Raw genomic sequence first — 15,063 nt, forward strand, 5'->3', positions numbered from 1 at the left:
GATGGCCAAGGGAAAAAGACGAATATTTCTTGAAAGCAAACAAAAAGTGAGGTGTGGAGAACAGGTGCATGACAAATCTCGTCAGAATGCCAGTATGGGTAGGGACTTAGTTACGAATGGTTGGTTGGTGTTCTACCCTTGCGGCTGATATTCTAGACCATGCCGAAATATGTTGGCTTACAAAACTCTATATATGTTGATGGATGTATTACTCACAATACAAACCAGCAGTTTTGTTCACCGTAGATCCCGAATGAGTGCTTTTTGGGAATTTCATCACATGCTAAGTGCGTGGAAAAGATAGTGTTTCGGCAAATTATGTAAAGTAACAAGAAGAATGAGGTAAAGCGCTCATTTTTTTGGGAAAGCTTGTCCCTTGATTGAAAATCATCCTCACCCCACAAAGATCACTTCTTTTTCTTACAACAGAATGTACTTGATGCCGGGATAGTAACTACAGTACCTATTTTTCGCGTAAACTTTCATGGAGATGAACAAATAGTCGTTCTCATTAAACTCCATCTTCAGCATCTACCAGCATCCAGTTGACCTGTCTCTAGCAAAAAATCCAAGGGTCAAGTTGTCAAACATTAGTTTCTAGCATATTCTCTCTCCCTCTCTCTGAAGGGACCTCTCTCCGAAAAGCTTGTTCCTCGGCGTGTTTTCCAGAAGATAAAAGACTTATGGAACAGGTTACTCGTGCTCGTTTCCTTCACACTGTATCACTGTATTCCAAGAGGAATGTCATGTGTGGGATTAAGCCAACAATTTCAGTAGAATGCCTAGGAATTCATCTGTACCGTTCAGACTGAATACGCAAGCACTACAAAGCTTGATGATAAAAGGCATCCAATGTAATACTAATGTAAATGAGAGAATATCATTCTGTGGTCAACATAAACTGAAATACGATAAAAGAAACATGTCTGGAGTGTGCTAACAGCTCTTCGAAAACCCCACACCGGTTTGGCCATTCTTTCAGCTGTAGCATCCTTCCGGCGCCTAACTGCTACGCCACCTGAAGGTTGCACGAGGGCTTGGATAGTGCCAGGTTACCCAAGCCTAGACAGGGGAAGTCGAGTGGCAGAGGTCGGGTTCGAAACACAGACCTTCCGGCCAGCAAATTCACGATCTTACCATTCGGGCCATCTAGCCATTCTTAGGGTCCACCCAATCGGTGCTGACTCCAGGTTTCCTGAATACTAAACTGCACGCAGTTGATTTGATCCACTCGATATGGAGGTCGATCAAGAGGGAGTTAGCATAAAGTTTCTTTTGAAACAGTAACCATGATGAGAACAGGGGCGAGCTGTCAGCACGTGAAAACTGCCATTGACCCTACACACAGGTATACTGACCCTGAATAGCGGGCTTGTTAGCATGCATGATCTAAGCAGGTGGGTGATTTGCCTGGCATAACGCATCAAGCTGGAGATCGCTAAACCCTCTTTGATACTTCACTACTGGTTTCACCCTTCTTGGGGTTCAACAGGCGAGCCTGGTCCCCGAGTTCTACTCGAACAGAGGGTTGTACACGATTCACTGAATACAATCATTTGCGAATTACGTTGCTGACAACGACAGGCTCAAATGAATCACTCGTTCATTGTATTCTTGAAGTGAATGTGCACCTTTTTTTCAATCGCATCACATTCAACATGTTGGATAAAATTATCGTGACACAAAAAACAGCTTAAGAAAATATACTGCGGTATCTCGAATATCTTGCCAACTGAAACTTGAGGCAGGCTTCGTGCAGCAGATTCATACTTGAACAAGAGATTCATTTGAGTCTCCGCTCAACACTTACTTAATTTGAAAATCACTGTATTTCATCATTGGGGGATATTTCAACGAGAGTAATGTGAATACAAGAACCGAAATCCCGCAACTACTCATCAGTATTAAATATTACAACCATATTCAATAACACCTCACAGTTGTGCTGCTGACTTAAATCCACAAATGAGGGGTAACTATTTACTCCCTTTGTTAGCCTTCTGCTGACTACATGGATTCACAATTCCAATGGAAATTTCCCATTGCACAGTATCGAAGGAGTTCGCACAGGGAAGTAAATATGTCGTGGGACCCACCGAGAGATCACGAGCTCAAAATAATTTGGAAAGCAGCTACTGAAGTTGAGGAGAAGTAACGTGTGCGGAGAACAACAAATGTAGTTGGTTGGATAACATTCACCGGAAGAACGGGAAATCAACTGAATGTCAGATGAATGACATTATTCTACTATTCTGGGTTTGAAGGCTACTTCCTGCCTTCTGCGAAAGGACCAAGTACTTTGCTTTGCGAAAGAATCATCCTCTAACTAGGCTTTATTGAATTACTTGTCGTATCACTAACATTCTCTTCTGCTCATTTGATCTCAGCTAAGATTTCTGACCCCATATTTTGAAAGTAAGTAAAACTCACTCAAGAACAGCTGTATACGTAGTTCAGAAATTGCTTTCTACCGATCGGTTTTCTGGAGGATCTTTAGTTTGAAAGCCGGCTGGTTGCACAACCCTCAGCTTATCTTTACGTAAGATCATCCTCATGATTCTGTTGAGGCACTTGAAGAGTCCCTTGGATCATATCACTATTTTTGCCAACACTTCAATGGATGATCCTGAGACACATCTCTAATATAGTGCCAACTGCATCCCGAGGCGGCCTGTGTTCAGCACATTCAGTTGTAGAATATCATAAACCAGAGATTCAGTTGGGTCTCTCGTGAAAACCAAGTTGATTTTCAAATGAGTGTATTTCTCGAAAACAGTCCAATTTGGGTTCAAGTAGAACACAATGTTGACCGAAACTCGAAAACTGCGCCTACCTGATGAGACCCAAGAAGGGCGAAACCGGTCGTGGGCTGTAGAAGAGTTTCCAGCAACCTTGTGAGTAGTTTTCTTTATGAAAAAATCCTGAGACATGTTAGCATCCAAAAGAGATAAATAGCCAAAACGTTATCAACTTATGACGCAGATCAGCAGATGAGGAACGTCATCAGTTAGTTTGAATTTGGAAATGCATGAAGGATTCATGAGAGTGGATCTTACAAATTCGAGCGTTCAGCTCAATAACCTTCGCTCTTTGGGCAAGCTTGACAGATGGACCGCAAAATTATTTTGCCACCTGTTGAGGTGATATCGTCAGTGCGGAGTTAAGTGGGTGGGTTCAGGTGATACATGAACCTCTTCTGGGAGTAAAAGTGGCAACGAGTAAATCCGGTTATCTTTATCAAGTCAAAAGGTTCACGAACTACCAGCCCCCAAAGCAGTAGAATTTTAATGTACGAGAACAACTCTACGTCTATAAAGGTTAAACATAGAAATGCCATGCATTGGGGGGTGCCTACAAACTGTCCGTACTAGAGCAGTGAACGATATGTGTGCACGGTTTAAAGCTATAAGAAGCATAGGGGGTGGAAATAAAGTAAGACTAAGAAATAGAAATGCAGGTATTCAGAAGTATCCATGAGTTAGGAAATTAGTATCGGCTTTACACCAAAGCTGCAAACCAGTCGACACTTTTGAGACTCCAAAAATCCTTAGATTAAATGCTATTATGAGCATAACTGACAACAACGGTTCTCAAATTCACTGTTTGACAGGTTGCCTAGAAAACTTTCGGACTACAAATGTCTTCTTTTGAATAAGCGTCATTAGGAGAGAAGGACCACAATAGGGTAAATTATGGCCAGAGACACTTTAAGAGTTTATTCTCCAGGGGGATGAAAAATGGCACATCGGTTAGTATAGTAATTAACCAGGATTCAATACGGTGGCGAATGCTCACTAGTATGATGGTTCTGAGATATCAGAAGCGCTCATCATAAACACTAGTCAAATTCTTCTTGGAAGTGTGCTTAGTTGCAGAATAAACATGTAGGGAAGAGTACTGGAAACGCCAAAAACGAGATATTCATCTGGGTTCCAGGTGAATCTCTCGCAAAACCAGATTTGTCTGCAAATGAGTATAGTTCGCTAATTTGGTGAAATTTGGTTTCAAATAAAAACAGAAGGTTGACGGAAACTCGGGGACTGCGCCTATCTGATGAGCCCCAAGAAGGGTGAAACCGGTCGTGGGCTGTCGACGATTTTTCAGCAACCTTGTGAGTGGTGCATTATGAACATACATGTATCGCTATATCTCGAATATCGTAGCGTTTGAAACATGAGGCGGCCTGGTGCAGCACATTCAGTTGTCTGGAAACACTACAAACCAGAGATTCAGCTGGGTTCCAGGTGAGTTTCTCGCAAAACCAAATTAGTTTGCAAATGAGTGTATTTCGCTACTTTGGTAGTAGTTCTCTGTACAATTGAATAAACGCTAATTGGTATGATGGGAAAAGCGACAATTTTAAGCTCTTCTAAGTTGCCGGAAATACATTTGGATGGTGTCATTGTCATGTTGTTGGGTGAATCGAACGACACTTGCATTTGACGGGTGTTAAGTAGGAATAAGCACTCAGAGAACAGACAAATTAAAACACAGGACGCTTTCAGTAGATGTTCGCGCTTATTCTGTTGTGATTTTTGGTTCAAGCTGATCTTTTTCCACCACCCCTGCAAAGATTTCTGCCTATCCTTTTACTGCAGTACGATTCTTCACGTCTTTGAGACTACAGCCCTTCCTAAATCTATTACAAACTGTTTATAACTCATTCCCATTCTCTTTAGAACAAGGTATAGGAACATCACATTTGTACATTCTTCCCCTACAGCTATAAAAATCGGGCTTACTCATTGTAATTTCTAGGCAGTGCAGCTTTCAGGAAACTCGTACTTATAAAATTAGTTTCATGAAGTGCCGGTTGGGACAGCGTCCGAGGGTTATCTGAGCCAACTTATAATTCTGATGTGTTTTTTCCACCATAGAGAGCGCATGTGAAGATCGGTGTTTCATAAGAAAAGACCATTTTTATCATCTCCTGGTTTGACAAATTTAGGGACAGCTTGAACTCCTACAATGTTAGTTCCACTATTCAGGTGACTTTTATCTCCAGTATTTGCCTTTGAACTGCGTTCTTGGCATAATTGATGTCCATATCAAGCGCTACCTGCACGCTTCCCTACTCTCCGTGGACGGCTGGAGCCCCAGTTTTGGGTTTTTGGATGAAACGTATGCAAAATCTATTTTTATACCCGAGTCACTATGTTGCACTGTTCTTGCCCTGTTCTCCCTCCATCGCTGTAGCTTGCTACAACCCAGAGTAACCAAGTAGCATTTTATTCATTCAATTCGAACGCAATAAACAGTAAGCTTATGCGCAAAAATGTTACGCCCCCTGCTGTTTGGTAATCTTCAGTGGAAAAGGACCTGTCCTGTCCGCGAGGTACACTGATTTAAAGACTAATTCGTTCTTAACGGTGAACTCAGTTGAATCCCAAGTGTAGCTCTCGTTTATGGTATTGTTCAACTCAATGTGATGCAAAGAGACAATCTTATTTTTCCATCCTCGGAATATCGCGTTATGGTTTCCTGAGGGTACACAACACATAAAGTTGATGAAAAACTGTTTGACAGCCCACAAACGCTTTAGCTCAACTCGAGGCTCATCAGGTAGACATATTTTCTGAATTTCTTACATGAACCCGAATGGTACGCTGTTCGCGAAGCAGGAACTTGGGGAGTGTGCCTGCTTAATGAGTCCAACGAAAGGTGAGAACGCTCGTGGACTATCGAAGAGTTTCTTATAACGTCATAAGTAGTGTTGCTTCAAGAGTTTTCATGTTCTCTACAAAAACAGCCATACAAATAGATAGTGATCGTTAGTTTTCATATTTGAAAAGGGAGAGTTACAGTGTTTCTGCACTAGCCCCATTTTAATCATATCGTTATCAAAAGTTCGGATGCGTATTTAAGTATGTGCTGATAACTTTCTCCCTCCATAAAAATGCAGGTATTCAGAAGTATCCATGAGTTAGGAAATTAGTATCGGCTTTACACCAAAGCTGCAAACCAGTCGACACTTTTGAGACTCCAAAAATCCTTAGATTAAATGCTATTATGAGCATAACTGACAACAACGGTTCTCAAATTCACTGTTTGACAGGTTGCCTAGAAAACTTTCGGACTACAAATGTCTTCTTTTGAATAAGCGTCATTAGGAGAGAAGGACCACAATAGGGTAAATTATGGCCAGAGACACTTTAAGAGTTTATTCTCCAGGGGGATGAAAAATGGCACATCGGTTAGTATAGTAATTAACCAGGATTCAATACGGTGGCGAATGCTCACTAGTATGATGGTTTGAGATATCAAGAAGCGCTCATCATAAACACTAGTCAAATTCTTCTTGGAAGTGTGCTTAGTTGCAGAATAAACATGTAGGGAAGAGTACTAGAAACGCCAAAAACGAGATATTCATCTGGGTTCCAGGTGAATCTCTCGCAAAACCAGATTTGTCTGCAAATGAGTATAGTTCGCTAATTTGGTGAAATTTGGTTTCAAATAAAAACAGAAGGTTGACGGAAACTCGGGGACTGCGCCTATCTGATGAGCCCCAAGAAGGGTGAAACCGGTCGTGGGCTGTCGACGATTTTTCAGCAACCTTGTGAGTGGTGCATTATGAACATACATGTATCGCTATATCTCGAATATCGTAGCGTTTGAAACATGAGGCGGCCTGGTGCAGCACATTCAGTTGTCTGGAAACACTACAAACCAGAGATTCAGCTGGGTTCCAGGTGAGTTTCTCGCAAAACCAAATTAGTTTGCAAATGAGTGTATTTCGCTACTTTGGTAGTAGTTCTCTGTACAATTGAATAAACGCTAATTGGTATGATGGGAAAAGCGACAATTTTAAGCTCTTCTAAGTTGCCGGAAATACATTTGGATGGTGTCATTGTCATGTTGTTGGGTGAATCGAACGACACTTGCATTTGACGGGTGTTAAGTAGGAATAAGCACTCAGAGAACAGACAAATTAAAACACAGGACGCTTTCAGTAGATGTTCGCGCTTATTCTGTTGTGATTTTTGGTTCAAGCTGATCTTTTTCCACCACCCCTGCAAAGATTTCTGCCTATCCTTTTACTGCAGTACGATTCTTCACGTCTTTGAGACTACAGCCCTTCCTAAATCTATTACAAACTGTTTATAACTCATTCCCATTCTCTTTAGAACAAGGTATAGGAACATCACATTTGTACATTCTTCCCCTACAGCTATAAAAATCGGGCTTACTCATTGTAATTTCTAGGCAGTGCAGCTTTCAGGAAACTCGTACTTATAAAATTAGTTTCATGAAGTGCCGGTTGGGACAGCGTCCGAGGGTTATCTGAGCCAACTTATAATTCTGATGTGTTTTTTCCACCATAGAGAGCGCATGTGAAGATCGGTGTTTCATAAGAAAAGACCATTTTTATCATCTCCTGGTTTGACAAATTTAGGGACAGCTTGAACTCCTACAATGTTAGTTCCACTATTCAGGTGACTTTTATCTCCAGTATTTGCCTTTGAACTGCGTTCTTGGCATAATTGATGTCCATATCAAGCGCTACCTGCACGCTTCCCTACTCTCCGTGGACGGCTGGAGCCCCAGTTTTGGGTTTTTGGATGAAACGTATGCAAAATCTATTTTTATACCCGAGTCACTATGTTGCACTGTTCTTGCCCTGTTCTCCCTCCATCGCTGTAGCTTGCTACAACCCAGAGTAACCAAGTAGCATTTTATTCATTCAATTCGAACGCAATAAACAGTAAGCTTATGCGCAAAAATGTTACGCCCCCTGCTGTTTGGTAATCTTCAGTGGAAAAGGACCTGTCCTGTCCGCGAGGTACACTGATTTAAAGACTAATTCGTTCTTAACGGTGAACTCAGTTGAATCCCAAGTGTAGCTCTCGTTTATGGTATTGTTCAACTCAATGTGATGCAAAGAGACAATCTTATTTTTCCATCCTCGGAATATCGCGTTATGGTTTCCTGAGGGTACACAACACATAAAGTTGATGAAAAACTGTTTGACAGCCCACAAACGCTTTAGCTCAACTCGAGGCTCATCAGGTAGACATATTTTCTGAATTTCTTACATGAACCCGAATGGTACGCTGTTCGCGAAGCAGGAACTTGGGGAGTGTGCCTGCTTAATGAGTCCAACGAAAGGTGAGAACGCTCGTGGACTATCGAAGAGTTTCTTATAACGTCATAAGTAGTGTTGCTTCAAGAGTTTTCATGTTCTCTACAAAAACAGCCATACAAATAGATAGTGATCGTTAGTTTTCATAATTGAAAAGGGAGAGTTACAGTGTTTCTGCACTAGCCCCATTTTAATCATATCGTTATCAAAAGTTCGGATGCGTATTTAAGTATGTGCTGATAACTTTCTCCCTCCAAAGAGAAACAGACTTATTAGATCGGTTTGGCCGTTTCCCGTGAGACGCCGTTGTTCGAAGAACTGAAAACTCCAGATTACGAAATTGTCAGCCAAAAAGTTAGGTTATTATTATCATTCTTATTATTACTTCTAATTAACAACATTTTTTCATAATAAATGTAGTTGATCAAAAAAATGAGCGTTTTTGTAATACACAACTCATAGGGTTGCTGGAAATCCGTTTACAACCTACGACCGGTTTCACCCTTTTTGGAGCTCATCAGGTAAGCGCAGTCCCCGGTTTCCGTCAACCTTATGTTTTACTTAAAACCAAATTGCACGAAATTAGCAATTATACACTCATTTAAAATCAAATTTGGTTTTTCGAGAGACTCACCTGGAACCCAGCTGAATCGCTCTCGTTTGTGATGTTTCTGTTTTTTTTTTCAAATCGACTGCAATAAATATGGAGCATGATAGGTTACTTAGGTCACATCTAATCCCAACACATTCTGTCTGGTCTTCTATTTATTCTGTGTTCCTCTCATTTTACATCAACTGTCCAAGGTTGAGCCATAATCGATCGCTCAATTCAAACGAAATGCTATCGTTATGACACTGACTGATAGCCAAATCCAAGGACCTAATGGCAACCAAAGTGCAGTCAAGACATCTTGCACTGATACGCAGAAAATACATAACGACGGGTAGTGAGGACTCACCTGTGCAAAACACTGGCTCACTTGAGCAACTTTTTGTGCCACTATCTCCCATATCGTTGTTCAAGTTACCTTCAGACAGAAGACGTCATCTTTGAGCTGGTAGCTTTCAGTCTGAGTATACTGACAAATCGCGATTGACCGAAGTGTTTACTGTAACCACTGTCTTCCAATACGTTAGGATTCGAAGCAACTCAGCGATTGCAGACAAATAAGCAAAACAGCTAACATATTATCGTCGCGCCATCGATCAGCGTTATGCAGAGTCACCTGGATCTGTGTAGGGGGAGGGGAGGAACGCTTTGGATGTAAGGACCGAATCGAAAGGGGGTGAAATTCTACAAGATAGAGCGATAACAGGACATTGATTGCGTGGTTTGTCTGTTTGGGAGATTGGATTGGCCGATTACACCGTGTCTATCAGCTGCGGCATCTGGACGATAAGAGAACTGGACCAATGAACAGTCACATGTGACAAGTAGCAGCGACGATTGGATGCTTGTGAATGCGAGATGGATAACAGTGTGATGGGTACCGCGATAGGGTACAAAGTTTGCGGGCACGCAGAGTTGTAGCGGTCGTCGTCATCGTCATTCTCATCGCGGGTGTCATCACCGGTAATGGTCAACGACGTTACTGAGGCTCACGCCCAGGAAGGCACGTCAACTTCAGCACAGTAAAGGCTAAAAATGCTGACATTTTAATTCCGACATGCGTCAGTGTGAATAATATGGGATGCATTTACTTATCAAGAACTGTAGATATATTTCCCATGAATCAGCCGAAACAGTCAATCAGTCAATCGTCCACTGTCGATGCATCGACCGCCTCTTACTGATATCGAAAAGACCCTCAACATAGATAACGAAGCTAGTAACTTTTTGGCTTCGACAGTGTCCACGGGTTAATTCAAGTGTACGACTGCGCCAACCTCTAACCAGTCCAAGAGCCTGCAGTGTGAAATTCTTACTCATCGATTACAGCCTAGTGTAAAGGACAAAACTCTGGGACAAAGCTAAATCTTCCTGTTAAATCTGGAAGAGTTAGTCACTAACGTCAAGGAGAATGGTGACCTAACCTAAGCAAAATAGGTGGAAAAGAGCTGAATATGTTAATAAGAAAGATGACAGCATAATGAGGATTCTGCGATCTATTCGTTGTTCTAGTGCTCTTTTGAAAGATAGCTCAGAACGATGGCTTCTCTGTATGGATAACTTAACCTGTGGTTTGATTACACAAGATAAGATCTTCCGGTCGGTGCATGCAACCAACCTGCATGGAAAAATGCAGTTTGAATGATATCGTCTCAGTCAGGTATTTTTCAATCGAGGGATAGTTTTTTTCACTCTAAACATTCGTCTCAAATTTGAGGAAGCACTTTCGTTTCTTCTTTTCGCCTTTTTTCAGAAACATGTCCAGAACTGAATACAATAGAAACGTTCAGATGTAAAAACTTGTTGTTGTTAGTGATCCTGTAACTAAAGTGACCAACGTTGAGTCTGTTTTACAGCCCTCGTTGTATAGCCACATAAAATAGGCTGACTAAAATTGTCGAGTGCAGTTTGTTCAGCTGAATAGGTTCACAAAACTTTCCACTCGTCGGCGGAGGGTATATTGAATGATGGTGCGGAAGATTTATAGCTGGCAACTGAGCGTGCCTTGTTATTGTATTTCAGTGACCTTGACACAATTTTGCGTCTGACTTGACCAAGCTGCGCGTCTTCAAGATCCTTTCATCTGTTCGGAAGGAAGGTGGTAAACACGTAGATGAAGGGATGCATGAGATATTGTTTCACAGAAATACTAAAGTCTGACGCAGATTTTCCGCCTTATCGGCGAAAACCAATCCATATAAGGTTTTTTGGTAAGCCTGATTATGCACAAGCTTCCTACACTTTTGGTGTCGGAATTTCCTAGTTCATGTACTTCTGTTTATGCTCGAAATGACGAAAATTGAGTTTGCATAACATCTAAAGATCTAGACTCGGAAGAAAAGTAGTTTTCCTACTGTATATGGAGATTTTCTCAGTTGATAGAGTAGCAGTGGCCTGCTGCTTGTAAATTACTCGAGAAACCAAAGTTATGGGTTGAAGTTCACGTTGAAACTCACAAAACCAATAATTGGAGGACCGTGGACACTGCAGTGTAGTTTGGGCACCATCTCCGATATTTAATGATCTGTGAACCTCTGGACATTTTAGCCCTATACATACTGCTACATGTGGTGATTTTATCAACTATTGTAAGTACGCAAGCCCAATGCGCGAGTTTATCTACAAGAGATTGGAATACCCTAAATTAATATTGTAACTTGTCAGCGTGGAAGGGAAGCTGCAGGTTCATAGACTCTGGCTCATATATTATTGATTGTGATTCACCTCTCACTGTGTTTAAAGCATACGACACTCAGCTTACTAATTACTCTAAAAAGAGCTGAGTGAGCGCTAGTATTGTTTTGTCATACCATATATATTACACTTTTAGTCCAGATAGCGTTAAAGGAGTAAACGACCCTGGTTTCCCTACTGGAAGGTTTGCGCAAGGCTGAGGAGATTGAGCGACGCCGAAAAAACTAATGCATTCACTCTAAGCATCGTACATTGCACTGCAACAAGTTTGTCCGGGATGTTTGTCCCATAAACTCCTAATCTTATCAGTTATTTACTAGGGTTCTGTAATAATTGTAATACTGCACAAATATTTTTACTCAAACCTGCTCTTCCGCTTTTTAAATCCCACTTGGCCATATTTTTACCATTATCATCTTTGGCCGTGAAGTACACGAGGATATTGGTGTAAATTTTGGCTAAACTCATGTCATAGTAAAATAAATCTATTGCAGGCCCCAGCTTCAAATATTTTATTCCGGAGAGAATGCAAATGTCCGAATGACCCAGTGAATAAGAACGCGAACTGTCGCCGAAATACACTCAGTTTCGTTTTGATAGGAGATTCACCCGGAACCCAGCTGAATCTCTCGTTTTAAACAATGAACCCAAATTGAACAGATTTCCGCGAATACATTCATTTGCACTAGGAAAAGGCTAACCTCAACCTACAGGACGCGAACTATCATTCTGACAACCGGTGTTCTGCAACCACAAGGGTAATCTCAGATAACCGGTCGGTCCCTGTCCTGATACTTTGCAAAAAGGAATAAAGAAGTAAGGAAAACTTGCCGAAATACACTCACTTACATATCAACTTTGTTTGATGGGAGACTCAACTGGAACCCAGCTGAATCTCTCGTTTGTCATGTTTTCAGGCAACTGAATGTGCTGCAAGTAGGTTTCAAGTAAAACATAAGGTTGACGTAAACTCGGCGGGGGGGGGCTGCGCCTACCTGATGAGCCCCGAGAATGGCGAAACCGGTCGTGGGTTGTCGAAGAGGTTTCAGCAACCTTATGAGTAGTGCATTACGAATACACAATTAACAAGAACCTTTTTAGGCTATTAATTCACTGTTAAAAGAAGTAGCAAAGGGTATATTTTTTATAGTATCATTCCGTCCTATCCATGAATTCGTCGACCGCGTTTCCACGAGTGGTAGGTACACCTTAAAAATCGATGTTATTGTGCATGCGGACTATTTTCAAAGCGTTTTCTTCTGATTTCTCCGGTTTACCAAGTCTGATGGTAGTGCTATTTTGGAAGCCATTACGTCTGACGACGCTAGTGCCAGAGGATTTTGATTATTCGAAAATTGTGGGTTTGGGTAACTGATCGCAACCGAACTCATCTGATGGAGAAAGTACGAACAGAAACATAGTCCGGAGGTATTACCCTTACCCAGCGGCCAGCCATCTGTTGGACTACTGCCTTGTTTATGCTGGTAAATGTGAGGCTGTGCATACCACTGTTGTATCCTAGTCAGGATCTTCATGACAAGCATTTATGCCTGAAAGTTTCCGAATATGTTCTGTTACAATCACCAGTGCGGTTGAGTTTAGCCCCAGACCCTATATCAAGTTGCTTTTTTTAGTGTAGAAATCGTACCCGCCGGTTGGACTATAAAGATACTGTCGTCTCATTAGCTGTTGGTCGTATTTGCGACAACAACCTCGTGCTCTGCTTTTAGCCTGCTTAGAAATGACTAAAAAAATCAACCGCGAATGTAAACACGTAACAACCACTTATTAACGAAAGCGAGGTATTTATACCCATTTCTTTGCTGAAACCAACGCTCTCTGGGTCTCTGGCTTGCGTACTTAGAACAGCCAATAAAATCACCACATGTAGCAGTATGTATGGGGCTAAAATGCCCAGAGGTTCACAAGTCATTAACTATAGGAGATGGTGCCCAAACTGTACTGCAGTGTCCACGATCCTCCAGTTTATTGATTTTGCAAAATCAGTGGTTTAACCCTGTGAATTTCAACGTGAACTTCAACCTATAACTTTGGTTACTCGAGTAGTTTACAAGCGGCAGACCACTTCTACTCGTATCACTCTATCAAATGAGAAAATCCCCATAGACAGCATGGAGTCTGGATCTTCAGATGTTGTCCAAACTCAGGTTTCGTCGTTTCGAGCACTGGTCCTGGTGAGGATGAGTTAGCTTGGATGTCTCGGGTCACAGCTACCACGATAAGGGGCTCGGTGCCAAGGCTGTCTCAGCTATTGATCTGGTGTTGTTTCCAACGCCACGTTTCGTAGATGGCCTGCAGATCCGGACCTCGGTCTTAACAGCGTTAACCCAGGTTCCCAGTTGACAACATCGACAACAACACCGTTCTTGGAATTGTGTAGAGGCAAGCGCACCTCTGGTGAAGAACGTGCCAAAGTCATCGAAGCCGAAGTTTTTTGGGATAGCTGCTAGGGTTGACTGACGTCAAGGTACGGAAAAGTGGGACTTTTCATCCGAGAGACGAACCTGAGGACATACTCGAGAATGTTTTTTAAGGCAACAATGCGAGTGTTTTACCTACACACTGACTAAGTTTCGCCAGCGTAAGGACAAACCGAATGGATGGCAGATTGCTAGATTCGAGCCTTCGTCTGCAGATTAATGCACGCGTCAGTTGCAGAATCACTCTGTAATCTTTGTCCAAGCAGGTTGTGACTGCATCTTAGCCTGGACTTTAGGAAGAATGGTTGAGTTGATATATGTGAAGTAGCAAACACTCTCTAGTGCCATTCCGTTTGTCCTTGAACAACAGGGCTGATGGCCATTTGGTAATGGTTTGGGTGACCGGAAAGCAAGCGTAGAAACCCAATCTTGATAAACTTTTTTCAGGTAGTAGAATGTAGGCAGCTTTGGATGTTGGGGGCCAAACCTTCACAATGATGCAGTAGACATAACCTGTTTATCCGAAGTCCGGGTACCGGGATGCGATTTCGTCGAATTCTAGTTCACGGAGCAAACAGTTATTTCTTGCTTTATAGCTGTTTTCCGGCAAAGTGAGACCTGATTTTTATTGGAATTGCAATCGTCACTTATGTGCGCCAACCGCGAAGCCTGAATGAGTGGATGTTACATCAACAGATTGGCCGCGTGTTGAAAGTCATGATCTTTATTTGTCCCATTTGTTTACCAGGATATAACCCTTTATTGAAATTCACTGCATGTGAGAGAGCACCTCGGTTTCCACATGACCGCAGCTAATCAGTGAGCGACACAAATGGTGTCGGCTGATGATGACAAGTGAGTGCTTATTCGATTTACAGATGAATGACGGTGGCAGGCCAAAGTTTCAGACACAATGCCCAGTGTGCACACAGCGCCTTTTTATCCCATCTCTCAACTGTCTATGACAATCATGCTGTGGCCCCGCAACTTTCCTCTATCTTCCCTTGATTTGCGAACGTACAACTCCGATCAACAGCTGGATAACTTGGACACCGGTGGAATCTTCCATTGCCATCAAACATTATCACAAACTTAGCGAATATACGCTCATCTGCAAACTAATTTGGTTCTTTCGACAGACCCACCTGGAACCCAGCTGAATCTCTCGTTTATGATGTTCTCAGGCAACTGAATGTGCTGCACCAGGCCGCCTCATGTTTCAGTCGCTACGATATTTG

At 42.1% G+C, this 15,063-nt stretch overlaps 1 protein-coding gene across 1 annotated transcript; it reads left to right on the forward strand.

Annotated features, from left to right (window-relative positions):
* Positions 1-2,802: 2,802 nt before the first annotated feature.
* Positions 2,803-12,448, forward strand: T265_04179 (hypothetical protein; the record flags this gene model as incomplete). Its single annotated transcript, XM_009168861.1, has 5 exons — positions 2,803-2,894; positions 3,727-3,748; positions 4,164-4,244; positions 6,609-6,689; positions 12,302-12,448. 5 exons carry the CDS (start codon positions 2,803-2,805, stop codon positions 12,446-12,448), a joined length of 423 nt encoding a protein of 140 aa, XP_009167125.1.
* Positions 12,449-15,063: the final 2,615 nt, after the last annotated feature.

This window comes from Opisthorchis viverrini, assembly GCF_000715545.1.
Source record: "Opisthorchis viverrini unplaced genomic scaffold opera_v5_66, whole genome shotgun sequence".
Lineage (NCBI taxonomy): Eukaryota > Metazoa > Platyhelminthes > Trematoda > Opisthorchiida > Opisthorchiidae > Opisthorchis > Opisthorchis viverrini.